The 21,049-nt window shown below is 40.5% G+C and overlaps 2 protein-coding genes across 4 annotated transcripts in view; both read left to right on the plus strand.

The window, feature by feature from the left end:
• LOC147865970 (protein TORNADO 1-like) overlaps positions 1 to 4,701 on the plus strand; it is a 135,947-nt gene extending 131,246 nt beyond the window's left edge. Inside the window, exons 1-3 of one of the 3 annotated variants that reach the window (XM_087316313.1) lie at positions 161 to 729; positions 1,027 to 1,740; positions 1,847 to 4,701. In XM_087316313.1, coding sequence (XP_087172439.1) covers positions 306 to 729; positions 1,027 to 1,740; positions 1,847 to 4,524 — 3,816 coding nt within the window. In that variant the 5' untranslated portion in view covers positions 161 to 305 and the 3' untranslated portion in view covers positions 4,525 to 4,701. Of the gene's footprint in view, positions 1 to 160; positions 730 to 1,026; positions 1,741 to 1,846 lie in introns of those variants that run through there. The other 2 variants (XM_087316314.1, XM_087316311.1) reach the window with 2 other exon arrangements.
• Positions 1 to 21,049, plus strand: part of LOC147865972 (protein TORNADO 1-like) — a 91,611-nt gene that overhangs the window by 29,869 nt on the left and 40,693 nt on the right. The window lies entirely within an intron of this gene.

Raw genomic sequence — 21,049 nt, forward strand, 5'->3', positions numbered from 1 at the left:
CGTCAACCAACATAATGCGAGACGATCACAAATCTTCCTCCTCTTATAATATCTACTACTTATTTATTTTTGTGTAAAAAATAAAAAATCTACAAACACAGATATAATCAAGTCCTAGATGACTCATGAGGGAGGGCAAGGGAAAGGGAAAAAGAGAAAGAGAAAGAGAGGGAAAAAGAAACCTTCGTCCACGCAGTTTTCTGAGAGAGAGAGATACAGACAGACAATTAGTTATCCACATTCGTCGTCGTTTTATTAAATCCGTCCATTCTCTTCTCTTCATATTCAATTCATCTGTCTCCCCCATGGAGAAGGCGCACCTCCCACCCCCTCACAAACTCATCTGGACGGAGTGGAATTCTGATGAGATCAGAGGAGCGCTGGAGAAATCGACAGCAGCTCTTCTCAACCTCTCATCCTCAACCCCTCGTGATCTGCTCATTAAGCTCGCCGATACCACCAAACTTAAAGAGGGAAAAAAGAATGGGATAGGCTATGATTCATATGGTGAAGATGCGGTAGTAGAATTATGGGGGAGGAGCAGAGACACGATGTTGGATGTGGGAGATGCTCAGCTCACTACTACAGTTACGGACCATTTCTCACTGCTACGGATGGCCATCCTCACTGCTGCCGCCAATCTCACTGGGCGACCTCTCAATCTCCATTTGCTGAATCTCATAGAAGAGGAGGAGAGGGGTTGGGTGGAGGCTCTCTCTCTCGCTGCAGGTCGTGATCTGCTTAAGCTCCTCAATGTTGAGAACCTCTTCCTAGTGTTGCCGAATGAAGGTGACTCGTGGATAATTGGTTATCAATCATATGGGCCTGATGAAGAACGTGGAGCTATGGAATGGGGGAGCAGCGACATGATGTTGGATTTGGGAGATGCCACACCCTCACAACGGATGGCCATCCTCACGGCTGCCGCCAATCTCACCGGCGGAGCTGTCCATCTCTTACTGTATAATTTGGAACTCAGCGAAGAGGAGGAAAGGTGTTGGGTGGAGGCTCTCTCTCTCGCTGCAGATCGTGATGCAGGCCCCAGCAGCCTCCTCATCAGCTCATGTAAATGCAGGGATGCTCATGGTCTTCTGAGTGCCCTCAAGAAAAATAAACGCCTCAAACATCTCTCCCTTAAGTATATGATGATTAGGGATGAGTGCATCGACGTGTTAAGCGACTTCACCTCCCTCACATCCCTCCACCTTCACTGTGTGGAAGTATCTTCCGATGAAGAGTTTATGGTGAAATTGGCGGAGCTTCATCCCTCGCATTCACCCCTCGCAGCCTCTCTCGAAAGACTGCACATACATAGCTTACCCATTGACCGGAGAAGGACCACTGGTTTCCTGCGCCACTGGTCACAGCTCAAAGAGCTCTCTCTACATATGCCAGAGGACGACAGTAGACTGAAAGAGGAGGAGTTCATGGATTTCATGGATCAGTTAGCACCGCCAAAGAAGGGGACGGAGACAGCTGGAAGCACCCTCCCTTCATCTCCTCCTCAATTATACAGCCTTCAATTAGAAAGCAGAGGGTTTCTTTTAAGCCCATCTAGTGCTGCTGCGGTGATGGATGCACTTTCTCGCTCCGGCCTTCCTTTCCTTAATTTATCTAGATTTGACCCTGCCATCGATGCGCAGGTGTGGAGGAACCAACGCAATTACATGTTGGGATCAGACTTGAAACGAGTGCCTGCGACGTCCATCCGATTGTTCATCTGCGGAGATCCATTCGCAGGTAAAACCATGAATGACCACACTCACTCAAATATGGAAATTCAAACAAAATAGATTGATGAGGATAACCACTAACTAACACTTACACCGCATTTTGTTTGGCGCAGGAAAGACTACCCTTGTATCCACCATGCGTTCCATCTATGGGCGAAAGAGGGATCGGGCGAGAGCCCTGTTGACCACCCTGTTTACTGGAGAACGAACAAAAGGAATCGAGGTGCAAACCATCAAAAAAGAGGGAATTAGAGTGACATTGTGGGACATGGCAGGCCAGCAAGAGTTCCACGCATTCCACGACTGCATGTTCCCAGACATAGGAACCAGCTCTTATCAGTTCCCATCCATGTTCATGTTCGTGTGGAGCCCCATGGATAGCGAAAATAGCTACAGAGGAGCAGAGAAAAAAGAGACTGACTTCACAACAAGCTTCAGGTATTGGCTTCGGTTCCTCGCCTCCAAAAGCCGTCAGTCCATCATCCCCCTCAGAGTGATCGTGGTATTCACACGAGCCGATCAAATGGAGTTTGTTACCAGCGCTCTCTTACATTCCATTGATTCACTTCGATCAAATTTTAGAAGGGTGATTGATATCCTCCAACCTCCTTTCCATGTGGATGCTAGGAAGAATGACGCTGTCAAAGCTGTAGCAGAATCTGTCTTCAGCAATGCCAAAGATATACTCCAAGGTATTCAGCTCTACGACATCTGCACACAGGTAAGCAAACAGTTATCAAAGCATTTGGAAAACAAAAATGAACGAATCATTACATGGGAGAAATTCAGTGAAATCTGCCATATGGGTCTTCAACATTCCAATACCACCAGTGATAAAGCAAAGTTAAATGCAATAGCAATGACCTTGAACGAGTCCGGTAACATCATATACATAAACGGAATCCAACACATCGTTCTCGATCCCCATTGGTTTTGCAATGAGATCATGGGCACCCTCATTCATTACCCAAACTCTAAAGCAGATTCTAAAGTGAAGGGTACTATTGTATTTGGGAATGGCTACATCCCTAAACGTGTCCTGGAAGAGAAGTTTGAATCCATTACCAAATCTAAAGCGGAGGGTTCATTGCTCGTACAATTGATGGAATCCATGCACCTATGTTGTAAAGTCCCCGACAGCAGAGGAGATAAGATCTTTATTCCTGCCATATTGTCCAAGGATGTGGATGGGGAACAACTCCAATGGACATCAAAGTGTGAAAGCTATTTAGATAATGATAACGATATGTTTGTGTATATGGGCAGAAGGTTAAAATGTAAGGACAAAGCCCTCACCTTTCTTACTCCGGGATTGTTTCCACGGATTCAAGTGTTATTTAATAATATCTTCCAATCTCAGGATGAAGCCGAAGTCACACTTGGCAAAGATTTTATATCCATATTTTTTCAAGACATGGAGATCATCGTCGTATTCTGCCAAGCAAAATCGAACCATGTTATAGATGTGTTGGTTCGGGCTCATCAAAATATTAATAATGAAAAGCATGCACTGAGTATCTTAGCTTTTGTTCAAAAGCATATTATTAACATCGTGATCAAAATATGCGCACAACCTAGTGGCGTCCAAGGGGTTACATTGATCGAGAGCGTCATCCGCCCCGATTGCTTATGCGATCCATCCAGGGCACAAGATAGAGAAGGTCAATGCCTAGAAATAACTTATTTGAAGAAAGAACTTTGGAATAAACTCGAGCAAGGCAAGGAAGAATCGTATGTTTGGAAAATGACTAAGTTAAAGCCTCATTCTCTAAGAAATAACTTAATTGATCTCTTGGGTTTAGAGTATTATGAGGAGGTCCTCTGGTCATTTAAACAATGGCTTGCAATAGATGTAAGGGGTGAATTGTTGGAGGATGATGATAAAGTCAATGAATCTGGGGAATATCAAGGTTCATGTGAAAATGTGATCATGACGAGCTTGCAAGAAAATGGCTTGGTGCAAGAAGGTCAAACATTAGAAGGGGCAATAAAGTTTCTGGCAAGGTCAATTTTAAGTTTACATCATAAGGTGGATGTCATTCATGAAGAGGTCCTCAAGGTACATGATAAGATGGAACAATTGACCAAGAAGCTAGATGAAATGCATAAAGAAATTCAATTGATGAGGAAAGATGTTATGAGCAATGTTGAGAAATCTACACGCAAACTATTGAAAATGGCTCTAGAAAATGAGGCAGAGAAACAACTCCCTTGTATTGCCCTCCTTACAACTAAATATTTCAAATCCACCGTGGAGCGACTTTTGAAATGGGTGCCTCAAGTACTAAGAGGGAAAATTGTGAGAATCCAATTATACTGTGAGGATAGAAATTTGATACACCCGGTGGAAAACCAATTTGGTATCACCCTGACGTCTTTGTCAGACTCTCAAAGAGAAACTCTAGAAAGTGCTCTTCCATATATCAAGGGTTTCATTCGTAATTTGACTATAGCTACAAGACTCGGTGTTTCCTCCGTGGCACCTCTGGTAAGGTCTTTCGTACCTGATTGCACACGTCACATCAAACTACCAAAAAAATATCCTATGATACAAAGACATACTAAGAAATTAGAAAAGGATAGATTTCTCAATACATTAGAGTGTGCTTCCAAAGAGTGGCAAAAGTGCTTAGCCTCTATATTAAAAGAAAATGGAGGTCTAACAGATGAAAATATAGCTAAGAAGTTTGGTCTCCAACGTGCCATCTATAATCAAACTCCTGGGATTACTCAAGTTGCATGGTTATGTCAGACACACTACAAAGGAAAAACACCTTTCCCGTTAGGTTGAACCATATTGTGTGATGGTTATTCGACTTAATAACATTCTCTTGTTTGTTTGGAAAGTCTTCTTTTATTGTAAACTTCTGTGTGCACTTCCTTCACCAAATCTAAAATATTGGGTTTTGTGACTAATCTCAAGCTTGTTTGTGGATTTGAAATAAGCATACAATATGTTATTTTCTAATCAACTTGTCTCTTCTAGGCATGTGCAGGAAGCAAATATCTCTCTCTTGATAGGAGTTGTATCATTTTAACGAGATAAATTTAACAGGAGTTATAAGGCTAACGGCTTTCCAAGCTCTACCAAGGGGAGGCTAATACTCTCTGACTTACTATGTATGCACTAGTACACTTAGGTTACTCTTGTTTGTGAAGATTATTTGATGTTACTCCATGTATTGTGCTGCATAAGTGTGGCTGCCCAGAAGACCTGTGATTACATTTGGTTGTCATTAAAAGCAATTCTTAATGTTTCACATGTCTGTGTCCGTTCTTAATTTATTATGGAAACAACACGAATTTCTCTGGTTTAATCATGATGTACTCATTTTCTCACTCATCACGATATCGAGGTAACGAGCCTATGAGTTTATGGAAGAAATACGGAAGCAACGTACTATCATCAAGTTGAAGTTTCGATCGAGTCCTTGGCTTTTTATATATGGATACACGATGAGATCATTCTATGGTTTCTTGTTTGCAATAATCTCCTGTAAATAATCTTCCTTGAAATCTATCCCACAAAAGAAGAACTCTTCACATAAAACCTTCAATCCAATACAGTGTCTGTGACTTGAGCTTGCTTTTTGCATCCCTGATGTTAATTTAACATGCAGCAATCAGAGAGGGAGCTAATTGAACATTACCCTTCTTGTTCCTGTATCAAAATTTTGAGATCACCCTTTCTAAAGAAGCCAGACAATACCATCCACAACTCTACCTTCCCTGTTTGACAAAAGGGTGTAATTTGTGCCACAAACTCGTTAGGGAAGCTTTGAGACCCAAGTGTAAACATTCAAACCATTATTTAGATGACATTAAAATCATATTTATGTTCTTGGATGAATCCAGATGGTTGACTAATACATCTTGCATTCGCTGAGTGAATAGTCCCTGTGAGACAGAACAGGATGGATAGTCACTTGATCTATACTTTAGACATGACTGAATTCCAATTATTTTAGAGAAGAGGGCACAAAGTACTTGGTAGAATTGGGGAAGATGGAATATGAATCATTGGTTTCTGCTATTACTGTCCGGAGAAGTAATTTTGGTCTCTTCCCATCCTTGAACCATGGCTACATATATAGAGTTCCTCTCCCATTCCTTGTGTGTAGGCCTCTTTAAATGTCTTTAAATCAACAATGAGAGGTTCAAATTAATTTCTGGATAAGCAAAGGAATAGGACATAAGTGAACAAGATAATTAGGGCATCTATATGCAGAAACAGCAAAAACTTACCCAATAATAATTCTCTTTTCTCCAGAATCTTCATTATTGGAAACATACTATACTTTAGTGCAATGATCGAGAATTGAAATATGATCCAAACAATACTTCCCCATCGTAAAGACACTCTGCTCAGTAATTTAGTAAAATGGGTACAGAATCCCACTAATTTATGAGAAAGTTATTAAAGCATTAGTGCAATAGATGCAACTTAGATCAATACGACTATATAAAGAAAGACATAAGTTTTAGGTGGGATACCTACCAAAAAGCTACCTAAAACACTGTGAACTCCCAACTCAAACCTCATCTACACTTGCGCCCACCCACCTAAAGTCATACATTATGGCTTGAAACCCCATATTGACATGAACCAAATCTACATTCAAAAATCATATCCTCACCAAATTTGTTGTTCCATTTTCAAACCTGAAGAATATCTTATTTAAAACCTCATTTATCTTGTGCAAAGTACAGCATATAACTTAACCAAACCTACCCTACCTTCTTTAAGCCGGCATAATCCATGGCTAAACCTATTTGTGAATTCATCGCAAATCCATCTAAACCAAATACAACTATGAAAGGACACACATTCTATCAAGCGTACGAGAACTACTCAAAATATGAAAATTTGATCGGGACTCAAATACGAAAGCATTAGAGAGAAACAAAAGGACAATTAAATAAAGAAATAAATTACATCAAAAGCTTTGTGCCATATATCACCAGTTTTGACGATAACTAAGTATACGTTCCAATTGAGACTGGGGGCTCTCTTCTTTCTTCAGATCACAAATCTCTATTCAGAAAATGGGTACTCTTCACGTTCTGCTCTGTTTCTTCTTCTTTACTCTGTATCCTCCCTTATATTTTCTTCTTATCTCGTTTTCTCCTCCAATTTCTTTGGCCAATGAGAAAACATGCCAGGTCATTCCTAATATTTTTATTGGTCATTTAATGGTTAGAATGTATTCAATGTTCTGATTTAAATAAATGATATTCTTTGCGTGACTCAATAGTTTTATCGAGAAGAAAGATAATATCAAAAGTCTCTAAGAGGCCAAAATGGCCTATGTGACCCAACAACGATGTTTCAGCTTGTAGAACAAACTAAGAAATGGACAATTCATTTTCTCCTTCACGTATCTTACAATCATTTGCTTGAGGGAATGATCTTTTGTGGCCTGAGATGAGATCAGACTTCTGTCTCTGAAGATAATCAAAAGAGGCCAGTCCAACAGACGTCTGAAAGAGAAATATAAAGAGAGAAAGAAAGATACATGTCCACTCTGAAAACAAATATCACATTCTCTGTCACGCAGGTGACAATTATTTGCCTGAGGGAATGATCTTTTGTGGCCTCAAATGAGATGAGACTTCTGTCACTGACAATCTTCAATAGAGGCCATTCCAACAGATGTCTGAAAGAAAGATACATGTCCAATCTAAAAACAAAAATCACATTCTCTATCACGCATCTGACAATTATTTGCATGAGGGAATGATCTTTTGTGGCCTCAAATGAGATGTGACTTCTGTCACTGACAATCTTCAACAGAGGCCATTCCAACAGATGTCTGAAAGAAAGATACATGTCCAATCTAAAAACAAAAATCACATTCTCTATCACGCATCTGACAATTATTTGCATGAGGGAATGATCTTTTGTGGCCTCAAATGAGATGTGACTTCTGTCACTGACAATCTTCAACAGAGGCCATTCCAACAGATGTCTGAAAGAAAGATACATGTCCAATCTGATAACAAAAATCAAATTCTATATCACGCACCTGACAATTATTTGCCTGAGGGAATGATCTTTAGTGGAATCAAATGAGATGAGACTTCTGTTACTGACAATCTTCAACAGAGGCCACTCCAACAGATGTCTGAAAGAAAGATACAACTCCAATCTGAAAATAAAAAACACGTTTAAATCCACGGAATGTTCTATAGTACCAAATGTTCTTACACTATTTAGACTCATGATGATAAAGAAAAAGGGAGAAAGTAAGAAGGAATTTGTTATGTCTTTAAAATATCTTAACAGTCATTTAAGAGGCCAAAATGGCCTATGAGACCAAACGAGAGCTTACATTGTATGTCACCTATGGGAATAACAAATCAAAACGAATAAAAATAAATTATTAAATCAAAGAAATATACGATATATTCTTGTTAGCTCAGCACTTATGTTAACTCCTCTTCAAAGAACGGGGATTGGAATTAAATTGATCCCTCTATTGAGTGTAACATGAACTGTGAAAACCCAAAAAGAATGAAACTCATGTTTCCTTAACTATACCCTCACAACAATTTGAAAAACTGAAGCTGACCAATAAACAAACTCAAATCAACAGAAAAACGACAGTGCACCAAAAGACACATCTTTTGTACAAGAAAAGGAATGCCACAATAAACCAAATGTTGAAATATTAACTTGCATTCGAAAGAAAGGTACATTAATGTCATTTAAAGAGGCCAAAATGGCAGAGAGTGAGAGCTTACTGATTGTTATAACTATGTTGTATACCATACGCAAAGATTCAATTGTGTTGACATCCTCACTCACAAGTTGTGAATAACACACACCGTTTACCAAGGAAGTTTGGCTAAAAGATACCAAAATGCTGTTAGAATCACAAAAGATAAGAAAAGTTCTAAATTGGAATGATCAAATTTATCTACCTGTAAGAGATTAGATATATTTAGCTAAATAAATCAACTATACATTGTTAATACCGTTTGTTCAGAAAAATTAGCCAAGGACAACTTACACATGTAAGAAGTGTATATAAATCATTAAAGATCTAGACATATTATACAGAAACTGAGGACAGGCATTCTTGCAGCAAAAATTCTGGGAACATAGTCGTGCTGCCGAACACATTCACTCTGAACGGTCACAAAAAATCTAAAACTTCGTGTATTGAGAAACAAATAGCCATAACACTCAGTCTCTTTAACAAACAAAAGAAATACATCAAATAATATGTTTATTTTTATAGAACAAAACCTCTAGTTTGTACTGGCAATATAAAAGACTAACGCCAAACAAAGAGGAAAAGGACGGAAAAAGATAAAAGATTAGAAACAAATCTTGCAGATACATACATATAAACTTGTTGAATCCTTTATTATATTAGTGCTATATGATGTATTTAGAGATGTAAAAGCCACAAAGCCTACAATGACCAAATAGATGAATGTCCTACTTGGAGCACGCAGATGGACAGCAAAACACTAATCGGAGGAAGTGTAGCACAGGAACTGATGTGCAGCTTCTACTAACGGAGTTCCCTCAGATGGTTGTAATCTTCGTCCATTAAGATGACCAAACGACTTATGAAGACTGCTATGGCTACAATAGGTGGTTCGATTTTGAATAACCAGGGATCACTTCCAGGTGAGACAATATCTGCCTTTAGAAGAAGCTTAATCCCAATCTGCCACTATTCATTCCCGCCTTTTGAATAATCCCCAAGGAACCTGCATAATCCCCAAGAGTCGGATACGCTGCTGCATCCTTGCAAACACTATTCATTCGAGCCATACGATGACTGCAACCCCCTACTGTAACTATCCATGGCCAACAAAAAGGAATTTTATAGAACTAGTATTTCGACTGAAGGAAGAGTTTATCGGTTCTTCAGCAAGACATGCTAGGTTTCTTGAATTAGAAATTTCAGAACCTGAAATTGAGATTTTACTATTTCCGAGTTTTTAAGTTTCTTAGTGCAGTTACAAATGTTCGAAGCATTGTGATTTCATCATTTGAATTAGTTAATTAGTGCAAAGTTGTTTCGTTAATTAAGAGTTAGATTTGTAAATATGGATTTCGTCAAGATTGCACTAGGTGGCTACAAATGATTGACACCCATTGGCTCCTATTGTCATTGAGAATGTCATAAATATTGGTCTAAATCCCTTGAATGATCTTGATGAGAAAGGAATTCACAAAGTGGAGCATTCAACAAATACTTTTCAAGAATTCAGATTATTTGTATCATTTCAGTACCTTCTAAACTTTACAAACTTTCCCAATATTCCTTGAGATTATTTCTTTGCATTTCTTATATGATTGATGATGATCCACTTGTTTGCATAAGAATTCAAACATTTCCTACATCCACACTTAAATTGCTCCTCAAGGAAATCTCAAAGTGCAATATGGTATCGTATTGCAATGACACTTGTTGTGGAACTGCATCCATACCAAGCACATTCATTCCGTACACATTCTTTTTTTGTTTACGGGCCTCTCGTGAAAAATAAAAGTGAAGAGCATGTAGTTTTTCAAACCGACTACCTAATGTAGATACCTATGCCTAAAAGCCTTCATCGAAGTAGTCTCATTTTCTTGATCTTGATTTGAGGGAGATTCCCCGTTTTGTGTATAAGATTCCTTGTATAGTCTCCTTGTAATAATCCTTCCTAACTAATGGGAAAGTAGCTTTATTTTGGAAAAAAAAGTAAAGAGCATGTTTTGAACTCCACACAACTCATTTGTGAGGGTGTTTTGCAAGGCGTTTTGGGAAGCCTAGACTAGGGAGATATCATCTGGATTAAGGAAGTGAGGAGAAAAAGGACCTCACTAATTGCAATCGCTTCTTAAAAATAAATTAAAAAACTTGTTGGGTTCATTCATGTGTGTGTATCACCATTAGCATCATCCTTCTACCCCTCTATCTCTATTTATGAAACAAATAGAGGCCCAACACTTGCCAATGCACACTTCACGATAACGGACTTGGTCATCTATATCAACTATTTCCGTGAAAACCTACTATCCATTAATGCTTCAGTACAAAAAGGAAACATGTGTATAACAAAAATGCAAACACTATAAAAATTCCATTGTTTGTGTATTTATGATCAAGGATGGTGTATGTATACTATAGCCACTAGGAGAAGACTTTCATGATAAAAAGGCACATAATATTGTTTGTGTATTGAGATGACAGAACTTCTTTAATTCACTTATTTACATGTGTGTTATTGGGCCTCATTCTACAAATATGAAACAAATCTTTTTCCGTTGTTCATTTTTATCCTCTACTTACATACACGAACCTGTTTATAGATGGCCAACATCTTATCCATGTTTCCTTTGATTCCAATCAAAAGTCATGGAAAGGAAAAGTTAACAGCGGCACTGCACAGTAAAAGTCGAGAGACATGCCCCGAACTTTTGACTTTATGATGCGAACATGAGACGAAGACGATACACATAAAATCAATGAAAACCGTCTTGTCTCATTGATAATGAAATTATTTTGAGGTTCTGAGATTCAATTGCGTTTTGCATCGAACACGCTAACAAAGAGATGAAATAGTAAACAGTGAAGGCATCTAGAGTTTGGATTCTTTTTCTGCGTCACATTTCTTTTTTTCTTCTGTTCAACTTCAAATCACCATCACCGTCTTAAGGTGTCTTGTGATCTGCTTAAGCTCGCCAAGATTGAGAACCATCAAAGACATATCATATCTTTCATATGGACATGAGGAGGTAGAACTAACAAGAACAGAGATGACCATCCTCACGGCTGCCGCCAATCTCACCTGCCGAACTGTCCATCTCCTCCTGCTTAAGTTCTAGAGGTCTACTTGGCGACATATTTATTATGTGTACTGTCGTAAGTAGAGCCTGCGCCCAGAAGCCATTCGATAGTACAGAGTGTTGGAGCATGGATACTATGCGTTCTTGAATCGTTCGATTCATGCGTCCAGCAATGCCGTTCTGCTCCGGACTATAGGGTGCCATATATTCACGTCGAATGCCGCGTTCCCGGAAAAATTTGACGAATTCGTCAGGCTTGAATTCTCCTTCATTATCGATTTGGAGACATTTTAGTTTCCAACCGGTCTGGTTTTCAACCATTGCAAGCCATTCGAAGAAGATCAAGGACACCCGATCTTTGGTTCTAATGGGGTAAGCCCACACCTTCCGAGTCGAGTCGTCAATAAAATTGACGAAGTACGAAGCGCCGCAGAGAGAATTATGTGGCATCGGGCCACAGATGTTCGAGTGGACCAAATCAAGGGGACTCGATTCTTTTGGTGCTGATGTCGGGTGTGATGCGGCTACCTGTTTGCCATACTGGCAATGCTCATAGAATTGGTGATCTGAGAAGGAGAGCTTGGGGATGTAACCGTCTCTGGATAGGTGCGTTATGTCGACCTTGCTAAGGTGTCCAAGTCGTCCGTGCCATAACGATGACACGGGGATATCAACCAAAAATAAGTCACCCTCTTTGAGTGTGACATATAAAGGGTATAAAGAGTGTACCTTTGGTCCTCGAGCAAGAAGGACGTTTTGTTTGTGGAGTGTCCACCCTCCTAATGAGAACCTGGCACGAATGTCGGCTTTGTCAAGTTGTCCGACTGAGATCAAGGGTCTTGAAAGCTCAAGAATGTGTCGGATGTTGTGTAGTACGAGTGTAGAGCCACCCGGAAGGTTGAGCTCTACGATGCCGATTCCGATTATGGGACAGTGTTGCGAGTTCCCGACTCGAATTGAGTCGGAGTGCCGATCCGAGTATTGCCAAAACTGAGATCGGTGAGGTGTCACATGATACGATGCGCCTGAGTCTAGGAGCCATGTGCTCGATTCCTTAGTCGTAAGCAGAACTTCTGATTCGACTGGGTTCTCTATGGACAATATGTTCGGGTTGGTCATCAAAATTTTGGTTGAAGAGCCGACGTAGTTGACCTCCTCATGGCGGCTACTCTTCTGATCCGCTCTCTGAGCTTTGTCGATTTTGCTTTGAGTGCCTGACAGTCAGCTTTGATGTGTCCCGGTTTCTTGCAGTAGTTGCAGATTCGGTTGTCCCAAGACTTGCTCCGGTTTTGCTGATTGTTCGGCAGGCGGGAAAAATTTCTTCCCTAGTTGTTCGATTGGTCAGTCGACCTTGTACTACGTAACCTTCATCTGCCGAGTCTTTGGCAAAAGACTTTCTCCGAGCTACTTCAGTCAAGATTGTGTTCGTGATTTCGGAGTACTTAATGGCAGTTGTTGAAGCATTGCACACAGTTGTGACGAAAGTTTCCCAAGAAGAGGGGAGACTACTCATGAGTATCATTGCTCTGAGTTCATCCTCTATTGCCGTCCCCTAAGACGATATTTGGGAGCTTAGGCTTTCGTACTCGTTGAGGTGTGCCTGAACCGAATCGGATTATTTCATCCGCAAGTTGTAGAGGCACCGAATCAGATACATCTTCGTTGCGACAACCTTCTTTTCATAAGTTTCCGACAATGTTTTCCAAAGTTCAAAAGCTGTCGAGCATGAGATAGTCCTGCATTTGTTCCTTCCAGAAGTTGAAGTTCGAACCGTCGAACCTCCTTAGACTCACCTCCGATGAGCTGGATGTTGATGCCATCTGATTCGGTTTCGGTTGGTTGGTAAGACACTGTTCCGAGTTGACTAGGAACCTTAGTGGGGTACAGCCGGTTGGCTCACTCGATATCATTCTAGTCGGTCTTGAACCTGAGTCGGTTTGGTTTTGGATACTTGTTTGTTGAACCTTCTTGGAGTGACTCCGGTTAGCTTCCGATTGTATGCCGAATACCGATCACAAGAAACCGATTGTTTAGGTCGATTCTACTTCGGATGACTACAACGATGAGAGGGACGGATCCAACTGATCCTCCCGAATGTCAATCAACCGAATGAAGCACGAATTTGGTTGTTGCCTGGAGACCAATCTCAAGTGGTTACAATCACAGGAACAGAGTACAACGGGTTCGCTTACTCCAATTAGTATTTAACATAGTGAGATGCAAACTTCTTCTTTGTCTTCTTTCTTCTCTGTTCTTCAAGGAAAAACAGAAACATAATGTTGTGTGGTGTACTATGACGGCCGCCAACAGGTTGAAGAACCTCCAATGCTCTGATACCAAATGTTGGGACAAGGTCGTCAGTGCGGAAGAGCAAACAACATCTATGATGTTGAGGGACCTCTGTATGAAGAGGAACAAGATACACAGATAGATAGATAGAGAGATAGGCACAAAGAAACGTTTTATTTCTTAATAGCAACAATTACAAATGACCACCTTTACTAAAGGTTACAAAGTCACTATATATAGTGACTATCCTAGGGCAACTGCCCTTTACGCTATTTACAGAAATAGCCCAAACTTGGGCTATCTAAAGGGACATTGTGAATACGGCCATTATACACTCGTATTCGACATGCTATGTCGTTAGCTCCGTCGACATAGCTCCAGTAACCATGCCCAAGCAGGTACTGGTGCATCTTATATGACCAAGATGCGTAGTTGGATCTGTCGAGCTTCTCCACTGGGAGTGAGCTAGTCATTCCTCTGTCCATCACTTCTCTTTTTGTTCTTACCGGGTCTTAGGGTTTGTCTTCAGATGCTGATGCCGGCTGCAGAGGTTCTCAGCCCTCGCGCTCTAATACCATGTAATAAAACGAAGGTGCGGAAGTGTCAGACAAACTGGCTCAGCCAGATAGCAACAGACAAAGAGAGAGTGAGAAATTAACAGAGAGTATACGCGGGAGAGACAGAGAATGAGCAGAACGTTAAAATATCTCTTACAAAACAATAATAGTTCTCTGCATATACAACGTGCTTCAACAACACTATTTATACAAGTCCTAAGAGGACTGATAGAAGTACGGTGTACTTCAATGCTTACACGAGCGTCTGACACTAACTACGAGTCATTAACTACCTAGCAATCTAGGCTGCTACTAGGCTTCTGATTACTGCTGGATCCGGCTAACCGGCTCCCCAGCTCACCGGATGCCGATCCGACTCAGGCTATTTCAGCCGATCCAGATCTGGTTGAGCTTGCCGCTCAACAAGCAGCTAATTAGCTACTACCATAGTATAGTACATTAGCTAATTAGCTAAGTGGTAGCTAATTAACTACTACCATAGTTTAGTGCAGTAACTACTTAGCTAAGTGGTAGCTAATTAGCTACTATCATAGTTTAGTGCAGTAGCTAATTAGCTAAGTGGTAGCTAATTAGCTACTACCATAGTTTAATACAATAGCTAGGTAGCTAATTAGCTACTACCATAGTTTTGTACGATAGCTAATTAGTTGAGAGGTAGGTAATTAGCGACTACCATAGTTTAATATAGTAGCTAATTAGCAAAGCGGTAGCTAATTAGCTACTACCATAGTTTAGTACAGTAGCTAATTAGCTACCGCTTTGCTAATTAGTGACTACCATACTTTAGCTAATTAGCTAATTAGCTAAGTGGTAGCTAATTAGGTACTACCATAGTTTAGTACAATAGCTAATTAGCAAAGTGGTAGCTAAATAGTTTAGTACAGTAGCTAATTAGCTAAGTGGTAGCTAATTAGCGACTACCATACTTTAGCTGAGTAGCTAATTAGGTAAGTGGTAGCTAAATAGTTATTATCAAACTTTCGTTGAGTAGCTAATTAGGTAAGTGGTAGCTAAATAGTTATTATCAAACTTTCGTTGAGTAGCTAATTAGGTAAGTGGTAGCTAAATAGCTATTATCAAACTTTCGTTGAGTAGCTAATTAGCTAAGTGGTAGCTAAATAGCTATTATCAAACTTTAGTTGAGTAGCTAATTAGCAAAGTGGTAGCTAAATAGTTTAGTATAGTAGCTAATTAGCTAAGTGGTAGCTAAATAGCTATTATCAAACTTTAGTTGAGTAGCTAATTAGCAAAGTGGTAGCTAAATAGTTTAGTATAGTAGCTAATTAGCTAAGTGGTAGCTAAATAGCTATTATCAAACTTTAGTTGAGTAGCTAATTAGCTAAGTGGTAGCTAATTAGCTATTACCATAGTTTAATATAGTAGCTAATTAGCTACTACCATACTTTAGATATAGTGGCTAACTAGCTAGTACTATACTTTAGTTGAGTAGCTAATTAGCTAGTACCATACCTAAGCGAAGTAGCTAATTAGCTCAATGTCATAGTCTTAAAGAATAGCTAGTTAGCTAAGATGTAGCTAATTAGCGACCATGTTGTTGTAGAATCTTGTGGATTAAGGAGGGCGCATGACCTGTTTGGTGTTGATGACGTTGCAACCGATGAGGAGATACTTGGCAACGTGGCTGAAAGTAAGAGTCCTGCTATCACATCTCCTTCAGATTAGCTCCACCCTATTCTTTTGGAAGATGGTAATGAATTAGGCAACGATGTGTAAAGCCATGAAATATTGGAAACAACATACAAATATGAGGTTCACAACAATAGTGTTTTTGAACACTTGATGCAATATTTCTTCGAATCCCAAAACCTTGATTCCACCCCACTAAGCCCAACTATTGATAATGTCCAAACAGATCTCATTGTACTGGAAAAGCTAGTGCAAGACGCGGCTAACCTGCAAGCCGCTGCTGAGGTGATGGAAAGGTTGTCGAAGGAGGACACACTTGCGTAATGGGTCAAAGAAGCAAGGCTAAATGGACAACAAGCTAGAAAAAGGGTGAAGAAGGGGCCACGATCGGGGACAAGACCAGTTACTCAGTTAAGGGGCTCTTGAATTGGAGTGAAATACTTATTAGTGGGATATGATTGTTAGCGATTTTCCTAGGGTTTTATGATGTTTTACTATTATCTATTTGGACAAGTAAAACCTCAGATTGGTTGTTGCTTGATCCACATTATGTAATGCAACTCTATGATGTTTCTCCAAGATAATTATGTTCATGTTTCTATGATGGAAAATATTTCATGTTCATTATGTTGTTTTGTGAGACTGTTAGTTACTTGAGTGTGAATATGTTGGTGTTTTCTAATGTTGCAGAGTCTAAAGGGTTTGAATCTATTGCTCCTAAGGTCGATGACAGTGTGGAAACTATTTATGTTGCTGCGTGTTTAGAGGGCCACATCTTGAAAGTAGATGTAGCAACTGACACAAATCATCTGGTCACGCAAGTTGATCAAGCATGTTGCACAGATGATCTGATTTTGCATGTAGATGCAGCATGTGATGCCAGTGGGCTAATATCGACCAGATCAATATCTACATGCACTGAGCCAATGACTAAGTTGACAACACAAGAGCACCAGAATGTGAAGCCAGGCCCAACACAGTTGACCAGGGGTTTGAAGAGGAAAATGACACCAATTGTGCCGACAAAACCTGAGTTGATTGACCTTGATCGTGTGCTACCAGTAATTGGTGTAACAAAGGCTCAGTTACAGGAATGGAAACCTAAACCATTAGAAGTCGAAAGAAGAGCCTTGATCTTGGAGCTTGATAAAGTCCTGATGAGTGTGCGATATATGACACCAAGGAAGGACGCAAATCAATTTCTGGAGTGGGTTGTGCAATATTTTGATTTGTTTATTTGGAGCGAAAAACCACGTACAGATGTGTGGAAGTGTGTAGAAAGATTCTTCCCAAAGTGGCGACAACATTTCAAGGGTCAGTGGACATGAGAGAATTGTGAGCAGAATGATGTTGCAAGATTCAAATAACTTTCTAATTTTTGGGACACTTGGCCAGATTATAATGCCGACAATATGTTGATTCTCGATAAAGAACATTTCCGACATTACTTCAACATTCATAGATGTTGTCTCATTCTACCCGATGAAATGCCTGAACACTATTTGGTGAAAAAATTGAGATGCCAACTAGCTACATGGTTGTGGACTCCATACCGTTGTCGCAAAAATACGACGAGGATACGTGAACTTGAGGCAGGACCCCGGGGCCTCCGACCGGAAGATATCAGATTCATATGATTATATTAAACAATTAATACAAAATGAGAAAGATTCACAAATTTCATTAATAAAGGGAAAGAAAGATTACAATCAATCTCAAGATTGAGATTACAAAAAGTTTAGCTAATGGAGATTACTAGAGTAATAGATAAGAGGAAATTAAGATATGGATTCTATAGAAAATTAGGGTTTTTTGGCTTTGATAAGAGATTATGGTTTATGAGTTGAATAGCTTCCGTATGGAAAAATTTGGAATTATGAGTGATAGATCTTCCGTTGTTGTGCCTTACGGCTCCGGATCGTTGCGTGACTCGGGTGGAAACCGCTGGGGTTTTGGACTAGGAGGAAAGAAAATTCGAAGGCAATTAAGAATGTGAAATATATTGTAAGGAAGAAAGATATGAAAAACTCGTGAATCCCACGAGTATAGTGTATTAGTGAGTACTCAAATTAAGAGAGAAAAATAGTTAGCAAACTCGTGGATCCCAGGATTATATTATATTAATCAACCCTTGTAAAAATAATCAACAACCTCTATACATCTTTCTCTCTTCCTTATATAGTGTTGGAAGAGTCTAAGTTTATCACATGCAAGCATCATGATTTTCCTATCTTTAGTTTTCATGCACACTGCATGTGCATGATTAGCTTTCCATCTCATCTTTTCTTTTTAACTCGAGTGTCTATGCATGAATAACTTTTTGTACCATGCATGTCTAGAAATTTTACATGGGATAAAGTTTAGTATAACTTTAAAATTCATAATACACTAGTATAATGATAAGGCTTAACATTATTAACATGGAGGTGTAAGGTTCGATTCTTGCCCTATGCATGTAATATATAATTTTATACTTTCTTCTATTTACAAATATGTCTCTTCATCTGGTGAGAGACTCTCACTGGCATTCTTCATCCGGCTCTTGCCGGTTCTGCTTCATCCGGTTCTCGCCGGTTTTCTTTATCCGGTTCTTACCGAATCCTTCTGTTATGGGCATGACCATATAATATCCCGTGGTAAGAATTTACCGTAATATTCTATACACGTGGATAAGTGTATAGAATACTACGGTAAATTCTTACCACGGGATATTATATGGTCATGCCCATAACACCTTCTTACCGGTGTCGTAGTGTATTCCACACACTACGTGAAAACCATAAAATAATATATCCGATTTTAGATACATATAAATAAATAAATAATATATCAAAATATTTATCACGTGCATAGGGCAGGATTCAAACCCTACACCTCCACATAGATAAACCCCAACTTTACCATTGTAATAACTTATCTTTAGTGTTATACATATAGATTTAATACATATAAGACCTTTATTTACACATACCTATATTTAAAGGTAAAAATCATGTATTCTTTAGGGTGTGAATATTTTATTTACACGTGACATTAAAAGTGACTCATGCACATCTAGCGTGCATGAGCCCTATAATTAGGAAATGACAAAGCATCACATGCACATTTAGTGTGCATGGACACTTTTGGTGAAAAAGCATGAAGCCATGCTTAGCCTCTTCCATCTTTATATAAGGAGGAGAGAAATATGTATAAGGTTGTTGATTAATATACAAGGATTGATCAATCTAATATATTCGTGGGATTCACGAATTTTGCCATCTAAAATTACTCTTATAATCTAAATATTGTTTTAAAAACACTAAACTCGTGGGATTCACGAGATTGCTATCTTACTTCTCTTTCTACTATTCATAACTAGCCTTAAGTTGTGTTCCTCTTCCTCCTAGTCCAAAACCTCGGCGGTTCCCACCCGACTCACGCAACGATCCGAAGCCGAAAGGCACGACACAGTTGGTGAACCCGACGTGAAAACCGGGTAGCAAGGAGATGGAAAATCAACCGGAGGCTAGCAACATGATGATGATGTTCGAGCGCATGCTACAAGAACAACGCGCGATGTCGGAGATAGCGGCATCAGTGGAGCGGCTCGTGCAACGAAACGGGCAATTCAACGGGAAAGACGTGTCGCGGTATCTTCGGGACTACAAGGCGGAGATGCTACGGTGCGGAATATCGGAAGGACTGCAAGTGACGTCCTTCAACCGGGTGGCGACCGACGGTCTTCAAGCAAGCATCCATGGGCTACGACAACAAAATCCGACATGGGAGACGTTTGAAGAAGAGCTAAAGAGGACGTTCGCCATCGAGGATTCCTCCAAGGCGACGCGAAGAGGATTCGAAGATTGGGTGGAGACGCCGGACAAGGGATTGAAGATCGTTGATGTGTTTTCGGCATTCGAAAGCCGGTTCGGGAGGTTGTCCGCGAGAGATCAAGCTATCCTCGTACCGGACAAGGTGATCATGTTCTTGCGAGCCATGGACGTCCGGGACTGGAAAGATCTCGGAGTGCTCTTGGAGGACACGACCACGGAGAGTGGCCTTACCGAAACATGGGAAAGCGTGCGGGATATCGTCGCGCGATACACGAAGAGGGGGCAATGGCTTGCCAACGAGGAAAAGAGGGTTTTGGAACCGATTTCGAAACCGAGAACCGGATTGGAAGACCATCAACCGAGGGCTTGGGAGACTACAACCGAGAAGGGAATTGATGCATCTACGGTGGAGCAACTATTGAAGGAGATGGAGAATCTGAAGATCGCGATGGTGAAGAAGTCGGATGACCGCCCCACAAGCTCCAAGTATACGGACCGACGGTGCATATGGTGCGATAGCGTCAAACACGATCGGAGGGATTGCGACGAGCATAAGGAGGCGCTACGGCGGGATCTCATCTACTACGAGGGAAACCGGATTCATTCGATGGACTCTCGGAAGCCACTCCGACCGAACTTCTGGAAAGGCGGCATGAAGAAGGTGCTCGAGGAGGAATTGGCGGCAAGAAGCAACTATGCGACAACCGCGGGAATATGTGTCGGAGAGTCATCGAGCGCAAAGACGTCTTTTTGGCCAGAAGTTCTAGAAAACACCGAGAAAACCGACTCCAACGAGATCCGAAGCACCGCGGAAGGCGTCCGGGAAGCTACGGGATGGGAGTGCCCTGTCGACAAGAATAGCATATACGCCCTGTGTCAATTGTATGAGGTGTATGTGGACGAGAAACGACGACGCATGGAGGATGCGGCCGGGCCATCGAAGATACCGGAAAGCTGGAACTCCAGAGGTAAGGGAAAAGAAAAGGCGACTCCGGCATTCAAGCTCGCCTCGGACATAGAACAACAAACCGACTTGAAAAGAGTGTTCGAGGAAAGAATCTTGGATAGCCGGATAGATTTCTCGCTTCGGGAGCTACTCGGAATAGCAAAGAAGGAGTTCCACGATCTTCTCGTGGATCTCGTGAAGCGAAAAAGACAAAGTACGGAGGAAAATGCTCCAAGGGTGAATGT

The sequence above is a fragment of the Azolla caroliniana genome, unplaced genomic scaffold, assembly GCF_043228905.1.
Source record: "Azolla caroliniana isolate FFs.n. ecotype wild unplaced genomic scaffold, voAzoCaro1.0.p SCAF_3, whole genome shotgun sequence".
NCBI lineage: Eukaryota > Viridiplantae > Streptophyta > Polypodiopsida > Salviniales > Salviniaceae > Azolla > Azolla caroliniana.